The following is a 16,468-nucleotide window of genomic DNA, read 5'->3' as shown; positions in this document are numbered from 1 at the left end:
AAACCGCCATTGGCGCCGCGGTTCTTCAAGCTGTGCACAAAGAGACGCTTGGCTCCCCTTCATCGAGCATCAGTAGCCCATCTCAGGGAACCGTTTATTTGAGCGGAGGTGTTTCCACGCAGCTGATTAATGACTCGCCAAGATGCTCTGCCGACGCTACTAAATATAGTCCGTCGTTCTGGCACAACAAATGCTGTGTCGCTGTCGGTGTTAGGATGCAGAGTTACGCAACAATTCATCGTTGTATTTGCATTGTTGCGTAACATATTCAGAGGACTGCCTGTTAAATGTAACGCTGTGAAGAAAAGAGGAGCAGAAATGAATTATTGTTTAACGAGACGCCAAAGAACAAAATGTGCCGCCCTTGTCCACAGGCTCGTCTCTGTAAGGTTGACGTGATCACTAAAGGGACCAGCTCTCGATTCCCGGCGAGGATACTGTGCTCACTGTTTAGCCAATACATAAGAGTGCATGGTTTCACCTCCACTCCTCAATACGCATTCATGGCGTGGTCGGTGGGCGTGTCGATAAATATACACAAAATTTGTTGATGGCGCTGTGCCAGGTGCTGGGTGTTCAGAACCCCCGAATAAGACGTGTGTAATGAAGAGGCCGTGGCCCACTTTAAAGTACAGAAGGGTTAATGGACCCAGCACTGTAGGTATCATACATACTTCTACCTGATGGCGTTAGCTGAACCAGCTTTTGACCATGCCGAGAATGTGTGTCAAGTCTAATTGGGTTTCGTGTGTCTTGGTGTGTCACGGCCTAGCGTCAAAACAACTTGCAAAGTGAGGACGCTGATTGTCCGGCTATAGGCCAGTCTCTTTATTTCTCTCTCTGTTTTAGATAACTATAGAGCTGCATATTCTTAAATTGTGCTCTCAAGATATATATGTACACTATATTCATATTTATAGGTCAAAATTCAACACCAAGTAGTGCCGAATTCAAGGAAACCCCCCCCCATACTCCTCCATGGCGTAGTGTTTAATTAGGTAAGCATAGGGACAATTTTACCTATAGATCAAAAATTACAGTTGGTCTCCCAGCTTCTGTTAAAGACTTCCAGCACTCTACCTTATTGTTGGGGTAACTGCTGGACTCATCTCGAGTGGAAACGCACGCGACATCTGCCGACGGAGCCGGAAGTCTTCCTCCAAGGCCACATGCATACAGACCGGTGGGCCTTGGCAAAGTGTCAGAAGTTGGAGGTCAATTTTGTGTATTACGCAACTGTTTAGAGTAACTTGTAATGGAAGTTATCTTCTGCCTTACAGGCACATGACGTGGGGTACAATGGAAGATATTCTAAGATTGCGCCAGAAAGTAATGCGAAAAATATATATTTATATGTATGCGTGAAGTGGACAAACTGCGGTAGCATCGCATCTCATCGCTGTTTGTTGCCAAGCGGCCCGCACTGACGTCACGTGCAATAAACTGTTTATTCTTGTTGGCTTTGCCTGTACCGGCCTCAGAATCTTCTCTCCATTGTTACGTTGTCTTTTCCGTGTTATTCGTCCTGTGGGTTAATTCCATGCTGTCTACCGCCGGCCATCTGGTTTTGCCCATTCCTTCTGAATAACCTGTGCAGGTCTGCAGCTAAGTCTATCCTGCATTACCGACCTCAGATTTCTCACTCCTTTCAATATTTCCTTTTCTGCCTAACCGTGTATCCGGTGTGGCAACTGAATTGCCGCTCTCCTGTTCATATGCGGCAGATGACAACGATTGTTGGATCACGTACCTACGTGACTCTTTTGTGTTGATCGACAGGCTTGATTTTCTGCTTCTGGTTCTCTTTTGTCGGGAAACGAGGATAAATCAGATTTGTTCGGATCGCCGGTTAAAGGCGACCGCTTGTAAAAGCCGGTGACTGGTGATGAGCCTTGCGCCTCCGAGAATGAGGCACGGCAAAACGTCGAACTGTTCACTGGAAAATGCCAGACAAAATGAACACGAATTTTATAATTAACTGCTAAAACAGTGTCTATGTGCTCTTTTAACAGGGAAGGGTTTGTCCATTACGGACTTACTCCTCCAAACCAAACAGCCAAGCAGCAATCTGCCTGTGGTAAAGCGGGCCTGACCCCGGTTTGTTTCCCTGTGTCTCTTTGGGTGTTCTCGAAACGAAGTGTTTGTATGCATTTCATACGTGAAGCGGCCTCACCGAACTATACAATTGTCTGTCAGACAAAGGTATCACACATGTCCCATTTTGGCTTGTCCTTCTATTCTTTTGCATTTGTAGCTCCATATTCATGTCTAAATAACGCATTTTGCTAACGTTTCTCCTCGACAGCTTGATTTCACCATTGCCTATAAGGAACTCCACTGAACAGACCTACATTAATGCTCTCCTTCCTGTGTTGCCGTCTCGGCTCAGTACATTTCTTTAATACAGTAAACCTCTGCTAATCCGGATTAATGAAACAAAAGAAAGCCCTAGAAGACAAAGAAAGAAACTTAGAAAACAAATAAATGGAAATTTTAATAATGTGGATAGTGTTGATGAAAATATACATATAAAAATAGCATTCCATTAATTGTTTCCTTTGTCAGAACCTGTTATCTAAGGTCTCCTTCATCCAGCTCAGGCCCATCTTGGATATTTTCTTGCGTGGTTTCAGTCTCTCCAGCTGCCCTCAACACAGCCTGAAAGTCCTCTCGCTCCAATCCCCCTTGCTCCTGTACTCAAGCCGCCTTGCGCGGTTTCAGTCTCCCCAGCTGCCCTCAACACAGCCTGAAAGTCCTCTCGCTCCAATCCCTCTTGCTCCTGTACTCAAGCCGCCTTGCGCGGTTTCAGTCTCTCCAGCTGCCCTCAACACAGTCTTAAAGTCCTCTTGCTCCTAACTGCGTTATGTCTTTTTAAAAGTATCTACCCAACTGTGAACAGAATTTTTCGTTTTTCAAATTTCGATCTGGATTATCCGACATCCGGATTAGCGAGGTTTTACTGTACGGGTTTTTCAATTCGCATATGTTTCCCTGCTTCGTAAGTAGTAAACCTCATACATCTCAATACATCTCTTCGCTTTTGAGAGGATTATATATTTTATTAACACAAATTCACGTACCATTTTAATAGCACTTAGTTGGTTAAGGCACTATGCTACAAGCCTGAAGTTCGCGGATTCAAGTCCCGATGAGGTCATTGGATTTTTTTTTTCAATTGACCTAATCCTTCCAGCCGCACTATGGCCCTGGGATCGACTCAGCCTCTGACAGAAATGAGTACCAGGAATTAATTAAATAATTTTCTTGGGGCGTAAAGCGCGGCCGGCGCATAAGGCTGACAACCTCACCGCCATCTTTGAGCCGATTGTCAAGATAATGTGGGAGCCTCAACGTCTCACAACCCTGTGGACCTTCACGGCCTGTTACGGAGATAGCTTTACATTTCTTTACTTACTATTTGAGCCTGCAGATTGGTTGACTGAAATGCAGTAAGCCCCGTGACAGGGCGTGAGAGTGGCGATGTTCCAGTGTTCTTCACATGCCTTCTGGTTGGCCCCTCAGGCTTCGAAGCCGCGGTGGTGGCCTTGTTCACTGTGACCTCAGTCTTGGAGCTAATTTCACGAGAATTACATCAACAGGTAGACGTAATATATTTCCAGATATTTGTAATTAAATGCGTTACTGTAACCGAACAAGGCCTGCCCAGTTCGAACCTTGGCAAGGCGCCCCAAAATTTAGAGAAACATGGATGCCTTCAGTTCAGAAAATTACGTTTTTTCGGCGGAATGTAGTTACAGCAGAAGGAGCCTGTGCTGAACTAAGTGAACGTTATACAATCTGCGTGCTTACTTTATTCTCAGGTTGCAGTGCATTGCACCAGTCCCGGATGATGATGAGTGTGGGACAGTCGGTGTAATGAGAAGTGGAGGGGCCGGAAACTAATCGGTCGAGCCATGGCACAGCCAGGTACGTGCTACATGCGCAACTTCTCATCCCCCACCCTGCTGTCGGTAATCATCTCTTGTGTGTGTCCGTCTTCTTAATGCTATTCAGTTTTGTAGCGACATCTGAGGTCGCCAGCACTCGGGTACGTATAGTTACGTCGGGCGAGACCTGGGGCGGTCACAGTACGAGCCAGCACTCGGGTACGTATAGTTACGTCGGGCGAGACCTGGGGCGGTCACAGTACGAGCCAGCACTCGGGTACGTATAGTTACGTCGGGCGAGACCTGGGGCGGTCACAGTACGAGCCAGCACTCGGGTACGTATAGTTACGTCGGGCGAGACCTGGGGCGGTCACAGTACGAGCACTGTGTTCTGGCATGTGACGCAATGTAGTCTGGTACACATCAGAGTCAGTCAGTCTTGGTGTCGAGCCCAACTGGAGCTATGACCAGATATTTATTACTGTTCGGCAGTTACGGTCTTGTTTTGTGGGCCGCACTCTCTGACGAGAGAGTTGCCTGCAGTAGTGAGTCGTTTCTCATAATATAAATGATATTTACATTTTATATGTTAAATATGTTCATAAATGTATAAAATATATACAGGTTCTGTATGGATGTGAAACATTGTCTCTGATATTAAGGGAGGAATATAGACTGAGGATGTTGAGGAGAATATTTGGACCAAAGAGAGATGAAGTGACAGGAGGTTGGAGAAAACTGCATAATGAGGAGCTTCATAACTTGTACTCTTCTCCAAGTATAATTAGAATGATCAAGTCAAGGAGGATGATATGAGCAGGGCATATAGCACGAATGGGGGAGAAGAGGTATGCATATAGCATACAGGTGGGAAAGTCAGATGGAAAGAGACCACTGGGGAGACCAAGGCTAGGTGGGTGAACAATATTAAAATTGATCTTAAGAGACATAGGATGGGATGGTATGGATTTATCCGGCTCAGGATAAGGACCAGTGGAGGGCTCTTGTGAACGTGGTAATGAGCCTTCGGATTCCATAAAATGCTGGGAAATTCTTGAGTAGCTGCACAATTGGCGGCTTCTCAAGATGGGCTCTGCTCCACGAGTGAGTGATACAAATATTATACAAATTGCAGGAAGCAGGATTCAGGTTCTCACAGCAGTGGTTATGAAAGATTCTGCCATCTGGGATATCATGCCCTGTAGTCCGTTGAAAGTCAGCCGATGTTTTGGAGGAGCATATATTGATTTCATCTTCAAAACTGAATAGTAAGCCACGCAAGAAACCAGCAAGAAGCAGAGGGCAAGCAAATGCTTACAAATTCTTATCGCCTGCTTTATGCTGGGTTTTGTCTCGGCGTACTCTTCAGCACTGAAGAAGAAGGCGACTTGTTCCTCAGACCTGTCGATTGACTTTCAGTGGACTTCACGGCGTCCTAACTCTTGAACTGCAGGAAATCTAGGAAGGGAATGCGATTTATACTATCGTTTGATTCTTCTCCTTTGTTGGATAGGATCTTCCGTTCTGCGTATTCAGTCCCTCATTCCCCACGCGCGTGTACAAAAGAAATTAAGCGCACAAAACAAAATAAAGGAAAAACATGCACAACGGCATTTCGACTCCACAGAATCTATGACGAATAGCTGACGCGTCTTGCTGGTCAAGACTTCCTGGCTGCCAACACAAGACTGGCAAATCGGAAATGAAAAATGTTGCTTTGAACTCTGATTTATTGTAGGATGCGGGAGTTACCACATCATAGATTGTAAACGAAGGATTAAAACACTGACCGTATATGTGGACAAAACTAATTCACTGTGCGCAATTCAATATTTTAATGTTCAAATTTCGGGAAATTTTCTTACTCATGCGGTAATTTTAGAGCATGGTGACTCTGTGCCTGTATGTCGTCACATGCAGAAGACAGAATTGGTGAAAATATAGTAACCTGCTGAATTGATATAGTAGTTGGAATTTTGTTGATGCATTTTGTAGCTAATTTGCTTTGTTTGTATAAGGCTAACAATAAATTAAGATACGTAATCTGGAATCAGAAAGAGCTGGACACAAAAAGAAATAATTGGAATGTAAGTTTGGGGGGGGGGATGGGTACTGGATTCATGCTATGACTGTCCTTCCGCCAATGCGAGTCGTGCATAGGTGTTCATTTGTCGTTGTGTGTTAAACGTGTTAACATTGTCCAGAGGACAACGATTGTTTGTAAGGTGAAAGTAAAAGCGTGCTGAAGGCCAAAAATTCGTTCTGCGTGATATCAATAATGTGATATCGCTACAGTGAAGTGTGGTATTTTGTGTCGTGAATTGACCTCTGTTTGTACTGAAGCTTACATTTTACCGGAAAATTTTCTTGTGTTTAAGGGTATGCTGTCGGTAGAAAATTTAGGATTACAGATCATTTCTGGTGTTAAAAGCCGAGTGTTCACCATTATTATTTCTCTGAGAATGTTAATGATGTGTATATATTTTTTAAGTTTCCTATTGTGACATACGAAAGGTAGCCAACAATCTGTGTCAATCAGTACCCGGAAAGTTCGATTCCTTTTTATACTTACAAATTTGTAGGTATTTGAGGGAATTAATTTCTCTGGTAGGAATTTCGAAATATTTGGGGTTAGAGCTCTATTGGTGAGAAATTCTAAAAGTAACGTCTGTGTTAAAGGCTTCTGCTTTTTAAAATTCGAGAGCAGCTCATCGATGTTCGGTTCTGCTTTAAATTCTGCCAAAATCCTTGGAAGGAGAACCGGTTTTTGTGTAAAAGAATAACATTTTTTTTGTTTGTATTGTGTTTTAGTTTCAATATTTTGTCTTTTGTGTCTTTAAAAAAGAAAATGATTTCTTTCCTCCTCGTCCATGTTGAGGGAATTGAAAGGCAATATGGCAGAAATATTTTACTTTTTTCAAGCTGTAAAACGTCTCAAATGCATGTAGCATAATTTGGTAAAAATCGTTATTGCCAATGCACTCTTTACGTTAAGGTAGGTATAACATTACCACAAAGTGTGTCCAGTTAGATGCACTTGATGAAGGTTTTATATGTATATTAATGTGTGGCATAAATTTGCTTGTGATTGATTTTAACACAAGAGAAACTTTTGTTCCAAATTCAGCAGTACTTTAGTTGACAGTATTGTAGACTATCGGTTGTTACACAAAATTTGTTATAAAATTGTGGGCAGGCTTTACAAGTAAATGCAATTCGTTTGTAATGTATTTTTTTCCCATGCCACAAATGTCATTACTTGTGTCACATTTTCAGTTTCGTGGCCTTGAACTTATTTTGCGAAAAGCAGAGATGAAGAGTACAATCTTCTTGGTTGTAGTGATTGACATTAATTGCTGGAGGAAGCCCAACTGTGCAGAGGACATATGACCCCCATCTTCACTGTCAAAGGCTAAGCCAAGCAAGAAGCAAGTAGAACTGGTTGGCAAGCTGGGTAAGCCTCACATGGAATGTGAGGCCCGATGCAGGCCTGTCCCAGCCTGAAAGAAACTGAAAGAGCCCCTCGGAAGATGACTGTTTTCTGCAAGGGGACAAGAGAGAGCCAGTGGGAACCAGCTCAGCTTTCTGCCTACTTCTGCTGGTTTCTTGCCTGCCTAACTCTTCAACACTGAAGATGGAGTTATATGTTCTTCAAAACTGCATGACGTTACAACACAGAAGAGCGTATTTTTCATTGTTACTGTAATGATGGCCTCAAAGCCAAAAACATAATATTTACAGAAAATTATATGGCTGGAAGACACATTTCTGCCTAATTGGACAGAAGAAAAAAAGTGAATGTTGGATGAAATGAGAATCGTATTGTAGCTAAGTGGTGGCTGGATAACTCTGCATGAAAAGGAAATTCCTTGTTACACTCTGCACTGTATTCTTGAGACAAGAATTGGATGGGAAGAGAAATAGTGTTACAGATGTAGATTACGTTAGGACTGTGTAGATGTTTCATAGCACCAGTTCATGTCTACATTGGTTATTAACGACCCCAGAAATTTCCTTGCAGGACCATGCTCCTTCTGACGTGGAAGCCGCTGTTTGTGTGGAGCACATTGTGCGTGTCTGCAATCTTGTGGCAGGACCTACCAAACCTCAGCCACGCTACAATCCAGTAGATGAGTGTGTTGCAAAATAGAGTGTCTTCCCTTGAGCTCGTGATGTCTCCAAGTTCCTCCACACTTTACCCTCGCCACATATTATCAGACATTGTGAGGATGGCCTTGTGCCCATATGTGGGATGGAAGAAACCTGATCCCGGAGACTGACCCCGGCTTTCTCTCCTTTGCCACGGCAAGAGTTGTCCAGACTGATAACAGTGTGATTGTGTGTGACAGAACTGTTAAGTGTGTCTCGTGTTGTGACCAGGACAGCTTGCTTATTGTATCACAATGCCAGGAACTCCTAGCCCACTTAAGCTGGGCTTTCACAGCAACCCATACAGCCAGGTGAAGGGACCCCACCAGGAACAGGCCACCGAGCTGCTAAAAGGTCAGGTCACTTCTTCGGATAAGTCTGTTAATGTACCTCCTCCTTTCAGTGGTAATGGATCTGATGCGTGTTATTGTAATGTTAACCTTGTGGTAGTGGGGGTGGGGGTGAATAAAGCCTCCACAGTTTCTTGCAGTGTTAGTTATGCTCTGCCCCAGGTCACAGCTGCATAAGTGGTCTGTCATTCAGAATAGGGTACCTGCATGTCGGTGGGTGACCTGAGTGACTTTAATGTTCATCACCATGTTGGCTGCCATTGTTAGTCCTACCAAGCTTGGAAGTTCATTTGTAAAAGAATGACTCAAAGTCTGACGTTAGAATTTGTCCTCAGTAAGTCCACATATTTGGGCTTTTGGTTTCGTTTGTAAAATGTAGGCCTTTGGTCCATTTTTAACAGGTCAGGTTTTTGATTCTGTTTTTGCAAATAAACCTACATGTTGTTGAAATGAACGTGGTGGATAACATAGTGGTATGTTTTCAAGTGATGTTTGTCACTCAGCATGTAAGGACAGGCCATGCCATAGATCATCAGGCGGTTAGTCATCGGCTTCCCACCGTAGTGGCCTGGGTTTGATCCCAGGTCAGGTAATGTGAGATTTGTGGTGAAGAAAGTGGCACTGGGGCAGGCTCTCTGCAAGTACTTTGGTTTCCCCTACCAATTCTCATTCACTGACTGCTCCACACTCATCATCTGTCATCCGGGACTGGTACAATAGGCCAATTAGTGGCCGGCATATCAAGTAGACTCAGTCTCACCCCACCTCGAGAAGGAACATGTAAGGACACAAAATTATTTTGTTTCAGTCAAGATTGTCACGGATGAGACGAAGTATTCAAATAGTTTTGTTTTAGTTGGCTCAGACATGCCTTCATCAGGTCATCAGTTCTTGCACAATATTGAGCAAGCATTAGTGAAGTCTGCAAGCTAGTTACTGTATGAAATAAGGAAAGAACTGTTTTCCAGAATATGACACTGTGTAGTGTGGTAGAAATTCAGCAACATTTTGAGGAACGTACTGCCTCCATCTTCAGGGTCAGAGAGTAAGTCATGCAAGTATCCAGCAGGAAACAGCAGCTGAGAGAGCTAGAGTTGCAGATTGTACCAGGCTGCCTGGTGCCACACCCCAGATGGTAGCACCCCTCATAGCCAGTGCTCTGAGAACCTTGAATGCAACATGATGTTTGTGCTGAGATAAGCACTATCCCTTATCAGAATTGGCTCTTTGCTTTATGTTTTGAAAGCACCGGTTCTGTGAATCCTGACATACTCCCATTTGGCCAGTGCTCAGGAACTGGCTTTCTGATGCACATAACTTGTGCATATGTTAGTTCTGATGTGTTCACATATGTTTCTATTGTGAGTGATGTTTCAAAATAGCCTTCCGGCCTTTAGCAGTAAGATTGGTATGTGTAGACAGTCCCCTCTCCATCTCCAATGTGACCAGTTTGCACTGCCTCTGTCTGGTTAGCCCAAGGTCTGGAAGGGCTGTCCAGAGCAACTTGTATTGAGGTCTCTGTTCTGTGTTGTGATGTCAGGAGACTGACTGTTCAGGCCTAAGAGGGAACAAGCAGTTGCAGAACAGAGAAATTTACATAAACATAGAACTTCTTTGTAAGTTTTGAGGTTTTCACGGCGATGACTATGAAGAAAGTCATCTTCTGGGTTTTGGCGCCATGTATTCTTCATTTTAGCTGATGTTCCTCTGAAACATCAGCTAAAACGAAGACTACACGGCACCAAAACCCAGAAGACAACTTTCTTCATAGAACTTCTTTGTTCCCATTTTTTGTGTAATATTATTATTACATGCATTAAAATCAAGAAGGTTGAGATGGACTGGATATTTAGCACGTGTGATGCCAACAAGAAATACATTAAGAATTTTGCTTGTAGAAGTTTGCCAAAAGAGGTCAGTTTGGAGATAAGTAACACACAGGGAATATTAAAGTAACTCTTTGGGAAGGATGCTGTGAGAGTGTGGATTAAACTCTGGTGGTGGTGGTGGTGATTGATCATCATCAACATCATGTGTTGCCTTAGGCACATCAGGGAATTCCTGGAACAGCTGATGAACTGCTAACTGTTGGTGTGTGAGAAAACTGGGCAGTTCCCATAAGTTGAGCACAATCTTTTATGATTAAAATGGAGTGTCAGAATTAATGGTTCACTTAATGTACCACCAGAATTACCACTTCACAATTCAGTCTGTCCAGTTGGTACCAGTGTAAGTGATGTACTTCCATGTTTAGGGTCATCACATTAATTATCCTGCTATATGTTTGCTACATTTTACTGTAATGTAGGTTATTTAAGAACACTGCCATCTGCAGAGGATTGCTGTATAGGAGTTCGTGGTGATGTGGCTGTTGTGTTTCAGGAGCTGAGGACAGTCAGCATGGGCCCCCACCCCTGCACACTGGCACTGACTACATCAACCCCGGGGAAGAGGATCAGATGGTGAGTGTTTCTGAGTGAGTTTGGGCTGAGAATTCGCTGTGTTTGTGATGAATACTAGAGATACCTACAATTTTATCAGAAATACTTAGTTTTTCCACTTAGGTCCATCGTTCGGTATTCTAAAAACTAGAGAATACAGTTAGACTTGAAAGGATTCTGATGATGGTGTATGCTATACAGAAATATAAGGCTTATTTTGGACTCTATCCATCATCTGGTGTATAGAAGAAAAAACCACAACGCCATGTTTATTCAACTTGTTGTAGGAAGTGCATGGCTACCGGTGTCAGCCCGTGTTCACAGCCCTAACGTGGCTATTCATTGTGCTTACTGGTGGGGTGCTGCGCCTGGTGTTTCACTGGTGGCCACATTGGATGCTGTATGCTACACACAGAAAGTGTTCCCTCAAATTGGCCGAGAAGGTTCTAGTTGTGGTGAGTGACGTGTCTGCAGAAGTCCCGAGCATTACTGGCACATAGCTCGCTAAATGCATGTCAGAGTGAAAATTGTTTGAAGTAGAAGATGCATAGAACATCAAAACACAAATTTTATGCCCATTATGTTATCGTTGTTCAAGATAATTGAGCAGTAGAAACCAAATGGACAGGTTCTTACAATGTTATCTGCCTGAAACATCAGAAAGTGCTTCATGACTTGAGTAGGCAACCTTACAAATGCAAAGTGCTGTGTGTTCAGCGAGATGACTGGTGTGGTAATCTTGAGTCCTATTGTGTGTTTGGAATGGAGTCTGGTGGTTTGTTGATGACAGCATAGTGATCTATGTAATTGTCTGACAGTGTTGCGGCTGCAGCAACGTTTCACGCAGGATGTGGCGTGTTTCCCTACTTATTCAGTGAGCTTGATTAGGATGTGATTAAATCTTACCAGTGGCTCTAAGAGAGAAGTAATTCTAGTATACACCTTATGGAATGTATCATCAGACTAAATTGTTTTGTTTTGGCTCAGACTTACCAGTTTCTGATGAGATGTGTAATGTGTTGTTGTTATGAAAGTATGTGGTGGCTGCGCCATAGCTCAAGTGGTTCATCACTGGCTTCCCATCACTCCAGCCCAGGTTCGATCCCGGGTCTGGTCAAGTGGGATTTGCGGTGGACAAAGTGGCGCTGGGGCGGGTTTTCTCCGAGTACTTTGGTTTCCCCTGCCAATCTTCATTCCACCAGTAGGCCAATCAGTGGCCACTGTGCCGAGTGGACCCAGTTGGACTCCACCCCCCACTAAGCGAATTAAAAAAGAGTATGCAGTGGAAGTACAACAGAACATTTCCTTCTGCTACACTGATGTGTCTTGTGTCTTGTGATTATGTAGCATCAAAGGATGGAATGGCTAGTGTATAGTGAATTGGAAGGGATGTGGAAGGAAGTGGTTATGCCTTATTTAACATACTGTCCCAGAATTTGCCTGTATGGACTGAGGAAAATGAGAGAAGATCACTGGACAGTAATAATATAAACTTGTATTTGGTCAGTACCCAATTTTGAATCTGTGTTTGGACACCAGTTGTCCTAACAGAAGCTTTTTATGGTTTTCCTCAGTTCCTCCATGCAAATGTCATCCTTGTTAGGCCTTGACTGCTTCCATTCAAGTCCTTTCCAGTTCATCATTCAGCACTGAACCTGTCATGTAGCTGTACAGTCTAGATACTGAGATCATAGTAAATTAAACTGCACATGAATTCTCGGTCATAATAGCCAGTCTATGGGCTGAGATCTCAAGGCCCAGAATCTTCTACATCTGAAGCAGACGTGCTAACCATTCAATGTTGAATTTAAAGCTTTTTAAGNACCGGTTCTCACGGTCTCTTTGCTTGCAGATTTCTTATATATCTTTTCTTCTACCCTGAAGACGGAGGCGATACGTTCCTCCAAAACGTCGGTTAACACCACATATACACGGTGCCAAATCCCAGAAGACTGCTTTCTTCATTTTTAAGGGTGTGTTCACATGATCAAGGTTTGCATAGTCATCCTCAGAAGAAGGTAGCTAATTGCCTATGCCTGGGGTCATCTGAACACAAGCATGTCACTATGTGGTCACATTCAAATTTGTATTCTGCTGTCAGTGTCTGACATCCTTTGACTGTAACATGAACTGCAAAAGGAAATGCCTCATGTTCCAGGAGCTGTATCAGAGCAATCACAGGAGTTTCTATGTGAAGCCAGTTGAGACCGTTTCCTGCGGCAGCAATGCACGGTAAGTATTGTTTGTGGTTGTATAGCTGCACAGGTATCACTTGTTACACCTACGCACACTGTGGAAAGTGTCCCGCCTGTGCACTTAGGAGGTCTTTGTGCAACACTTGGAGAATTTCTCTTATACACACAAAAATTGAGTTTAGGAGATCTATAAATTTAAAGGCTTATTTTTACTTTGGTAGCAAATCCCATGCACTGAATCTTGTGGAAAGAGAAGAATGTGTTTGCATTTTAGATCTGAGGTTTTCGCACTAGTGACTATGAAGAGTATGTGATGCCATTGTAGTCTGATAGAAGCCCACTGACGCTTTGGACAAACACAGAGCCTTCACCTGCAGCTTTGCCCCTGGGTGAAAGTGGGATGCAGCTTGTACAAGTGACCAGCGAGGAGGACAGGTGTACCTGGAGAGTAGCAGGGGCTGTAGGCAATGCAATGGAAGTCTGAACTAACCAGAAGATGACAGTGGTACTACTGTAGCGTTTACACCCCCCGTTCTTGTTGCAGGAAGGGGGAGGAGCACCCTGTCACGTGGGATGACCACATGCTCACTGACATGAAGGGCAGCACTGATGCAAAGCTGTCAGTGCATCTGTCAGGAGGTGTCTTCAAGGGTAAGTGTAGACTGACAGCTGTAATGTCAGGAGGAGTTGCAATATTGTGCACTCATAATGGCTGTTATTGCAGAGTTTCCATCATTGCGCGTGTTCCGCTGCAAGAAGCTGAGCTATGTGTGGGACGAGGACCGCGGAGAGTTCCTCAAGTTGTGTGGCCTGGACAGAGATGTGAGCACAGCAGCATTGCACCGGCAGCAGGGTCTTTCAGCCCACCAGCAGGCCATGAGGTAAAGCTCAGGAGTGGTACTGCAGCTGGGCACTATTCGACTTGGTGTGGTTCAAGTTTTGTGCCTCGTCAAGCAAGAAGTTGGTGTAACTGGCTGCAAATGAAGTGGTGTGGGCTCTGCATGTCTTGTGGTTCTGAAGGAAATTGCATAAACAAGAACGAATATTTTTTTGTAATGTTTTCTTGAGAAGATGTTAAGTAGCTCATGACGTCTGATGTCACAGAACACTCTGCTAGTGACTCAGTGTGCCACTGAATTTTGAATCGGTCATAATGACAGAAAGTGCAGCATGTCTTTCACCCATTTCATGTGAAACTGAGTGATGACTGATGATGCAGCTTCATGACATTCCAGTTCACTGTATGTTGATAGCAACTGTTGCTTGTATTTTGCAGGCGTGTGGTGTATGGTAGAAATGAGATCGTTGTTCCAATCTATGGGATCATCACTCTCCTCTTCCTGGAGGTGCTGAACCCATTCTACGTGTTCCAGCTGTTCTCGTTCTGCTTGTGGTTTGCTGATGACTATATATATTACGCATTGGCAATCCTGGCCATGTCTATGTTTGGTATCGTGATGGCAATCTTACAGACTAGGAAAGTGAGTGAGTTCATGACAGCAGTTCCCATATCTGTATACGTATTAGTTTAGCAGTCAGAACCTGTGATGTGGCACACAATGTGTTTCCACAGACCCCATCATAAATTTGACTCTGTTTTCTCAGAGGTTGGTAGAAAGTTAGACTTTCATAAATAAGACTACAAGTGTGTGTCCTAATAAGAGTAACCATCCAACAGTATTGTGGCTGTCTGGCGGTTCCTGAAACAGTAAAGACATAAATGAGAAACCACCTGTCACACTGCTAGCAGTGCTGCTATTGTGATACTTTGCCTCTTGGAGGAAAACCACTCAGCCCTCTGGATTCAGAATGGTGGAACAGCAAGCAGCTGTAACTCCAAAGGTTAAGCCTCATTGTAAAAAGGTGAAGTCATCCCTGTAAAAATAAAGGTAAATCTACCCCTGTAACAGGCCTCAGAGGCCCATAGGGTTGTGAGATGTTGAGGGTCCCACATTATCTAGACATTTGGCTCAAAGATGGCGGTAAGGTTGTCAGCCTTATGTGCCGGCTGCACTTTACCCCAAGGAAAATTCCTGGTACTCATTTCTGTTAGAGGCTGAGGCTGAGTTGATCCCAGGGCCATAGTGCAGCTGGAAGGATTAGGTCAATTGAAAAAAAAAATCCAGTGACCTGGTTGGGACTTCAACCTGTGACCTTCTGGCTAGTAGCATAGTGCCTCAACCAACTATGCTACCGCGTGCCTCGAAGTCTTCCTTGTGCTTAATTAATTAAGCACTGTGCCATGAAGACATGGGGGAGTGGAGGTTTATCTCCACAATTCTTGATGCTGGCTCTAGATGACCACTTTACCCTGGGATAAATCGCCCCCATACCTATCGGATAGGAGGGTGGACAGGCCTGGGTGCTATGGAGAAGAGAAAAATCTTTCCCCTACCAAGAATTGGACCCTGGCTGGCCAGCTTATAGCCTGTCATAAGATGTAAAATCACCACCTGAGTGTATGGAATATATTTTCTGCAGCTGATCAGACATTAGTCAGGCCCTGGCATGTTTCAGTCGCAAATGCCATCAGCAACTGGAATACCAGATGTTATAGAAAACTTTGCAGTTTGCATGTATGCGAACAAAGGCTGTAACATGTCAAAGTTACAAAATTTTTATAAAAACTAAAACTGAATTTGTATTAAATTTCACTGATGTGGAGAGTTGTTAAATGCAACTTTCTTGTTATTTGGTGCAGTGTACGCTATTGTGTATTGCTGCCTCAAGCTCAGGTTTTACCATGTTGGTACGGCAGTGTGTTGTCAAGAAACCCACAATGGTGCTACTTTCTCCTCATCCTCTGACACTTACACTTTATGTGGGTTGCCTAGCAATGAAGCCTCTCCATCTCTCTGGGTCTCCCCGAGGCTCCTGCTCTTGGGCATCTCCCTTTTATTTTTGTGTTCAGAACATTCTCTGAGATTCTGTCTTTATTCATTCTCAAAACATGTCCATGCCATCTGTCTTATTGAGCAAGTTGGCCGAGGTGGGAGCTCTTCTGACATGTATACGAGAGGGCCAAGTTCAAATGTCAGCCTTGGCATCAACTATCCTGACTAGGCCGTGCCATAGCTCAAGCGTTTAGTTGTTGGCTTCCCACCATGGCAGCATGTGTTCGATCCCAGGTCTGATCAAGTGGGATTTGTGGTGGACAAAGTGGCGCTGGGGCAGGTTTTCTCCGCGTACTTCGGTTTCCCCTACCAATCTTCATTCCACCAATTGCTCCACAATCACCCTCACCTATCATCTGGGTCTGGTACAATAGGCCAGAAGTGGCCGCAGTACAAGGGACTTAGTCCCACACCACTAGTAGTAAGAAAAAAATATCCTGACTGAGGTTTCATGGTTTTCTTCAGTTTCTTAATTCAGATACCAGGAAAGTATCTTGTAATAGGCCACAACCACTTTCTTCTTTATCCTTTCAAATTCATCATTGATTAATC

At 43.9% G+C, this 16,468-nt stretch overlaps 1 protein-coding gene across 1 annotated transcript in view; it reads left to right on the top strand.

Moving 5' to 3' along the window:
* Window positions 1-6,029: 6,029 nt before the first annotated feature.
* The window catches only part of LOC111861436 (probable cation-transporting ATPase 13A3), a 28,662-nt gene continuing 18,223 nt past the window's right edge, over window positions 6,030-16,468 (top strand). Inside the window, exons 1-8 of the mRNA XM_023845996.2 lie at window positions 6,030-6,266; window positions 7,909-8,390; window positions 10,769-10,848; window positions 11,115-11,282; window positions 12,986-13,059; window positions 13,567-13,673; window positions 13,747-13,903; window positions 14,299-14,503. Coding sequence (XP_023701764.1) covers window positions 8,291-8,390; window positions 10,769-10,848; window positions 11,115-11,282; window positions 12,986-13,059; window positions 13,567-13,673; window positions 13,747-13,903; window positions 14,299-14,503 — 891 coding nt within the window. The 5' untranslated portion in view covers window positions 6,030-6,266; window positions 7,909-8,290. The remainder of the gene's footprint in view (window positions 6,267-7,908; window positions 8,391-10,768; window positions 10,849-11,114; window positions 11,283-12,985; window positions 13,060-13,566; window positions 13,674-13,746; window positions 13,904-14,298; window positions 14,504-16,468) is intronic.

Source organism: Cryptotermes secundus, unplaced genomic scaffold (assembly GCF_002891405.2).
Source record: "Cryptotermes secundus unplaced genomic scaffold, Csec_1.0 scaffold693, whole genome shotgun sequence".
NCBI lineage: Eukaryota > Metazoa > Arthropoda > Insecta > Blattodea > Kalotermitidae > Cryptotermes > Cryptotermes secundus.
This window is presented reverse-complemented; position numbering and strand designations above follow the sequence as displayed.